This window comes from Loa loa (genome assembly GCF_000183805.2).
Source record: "Loa loa unplaced genomic scaffold supercont3.5310, whole genome shotgun sequence".
Taxonomy (NCBI): domain Eukaryota; kingdom Metazoa; phylum Nematoda; class Chromadorea; order Rhabditida; family Onchocercidae; genus Loa; species Loa loa.
In genome coordinates this window covers 1-587 of record NW_018113483.1, presented here as the reverse complement: position 1 = coordinate 587, position 587 = coordinate 1, and the positions used below count along the sequence as shown (strand labels likewise).

General features: G+C 37.6%; 1 protein-coding gene across 1 annotated transcript; it reads left to right on the top strand.

The window, feature by feature from the left end:
• Positions 1-111: 111 nt before the first annotated feature.
• LOAG_19321 (hypothetical protein) lies at positions 112-396 on the top strand (the record flags this gene model as incomplete). The annotated part of the gene is made up of 1 exon (XM_020451966.1): positions 112-396. A coding segment is annotated over one exon (285 nt), but the record flags the coding sequence as incomplete, so codon positions are not given.
• Between the last annotated feature and the right edge of the window lie 191 nt (positions 397-587).

The window sequence follows — 587 nt, the reverse complement described above, 5'->3', positions numbered from 1 at the left end:
ACAAAAAGCGGGTAACGAAGTATGGCGGTTATAAAACTCATGCAATTCCTCAGAAGAATTAGTTAATAGAAAAGAGCAAATGATAAGAAGCCAACCCTCCATTACTTCTAGATTCCAGTCAAATGCAGCTCCAACCCAACCACACAGAAAGAAACTTCTGTATTGGCAACGGCTACTCAACCAAACCGAGGATTACTTAACACACGAAAGGAAACTTCAACTTCAGCTGCAATCAACCAGTCTAAATCAAAGTTAATCACAATCTCGAAGAGAAATTTAACAGATAAAAGGAGAAGACAACATATATTTTTCAAGAAGGATCACCAGGATAGCGAATGTTACATTTACCCCATCCTCAAACAACGAGTTGATCGTTTAAAGAAAATCCATGCTTGAACTACTGCAGAATGGGGCAGACCGAAGTCGACTGTAATAAAGTGGCATGTCGTTTTTGTTGTAAAAAAATAAAAAAACTCACTACAATGCCTCATCACTACAATGTCAAGCAATAAGATTTTCCAGCTAAAGGAAAGAAGGCTACAACTGTCAGAAAAAATGTAAGCAAATTTCCTTCCCAATATTCCGAC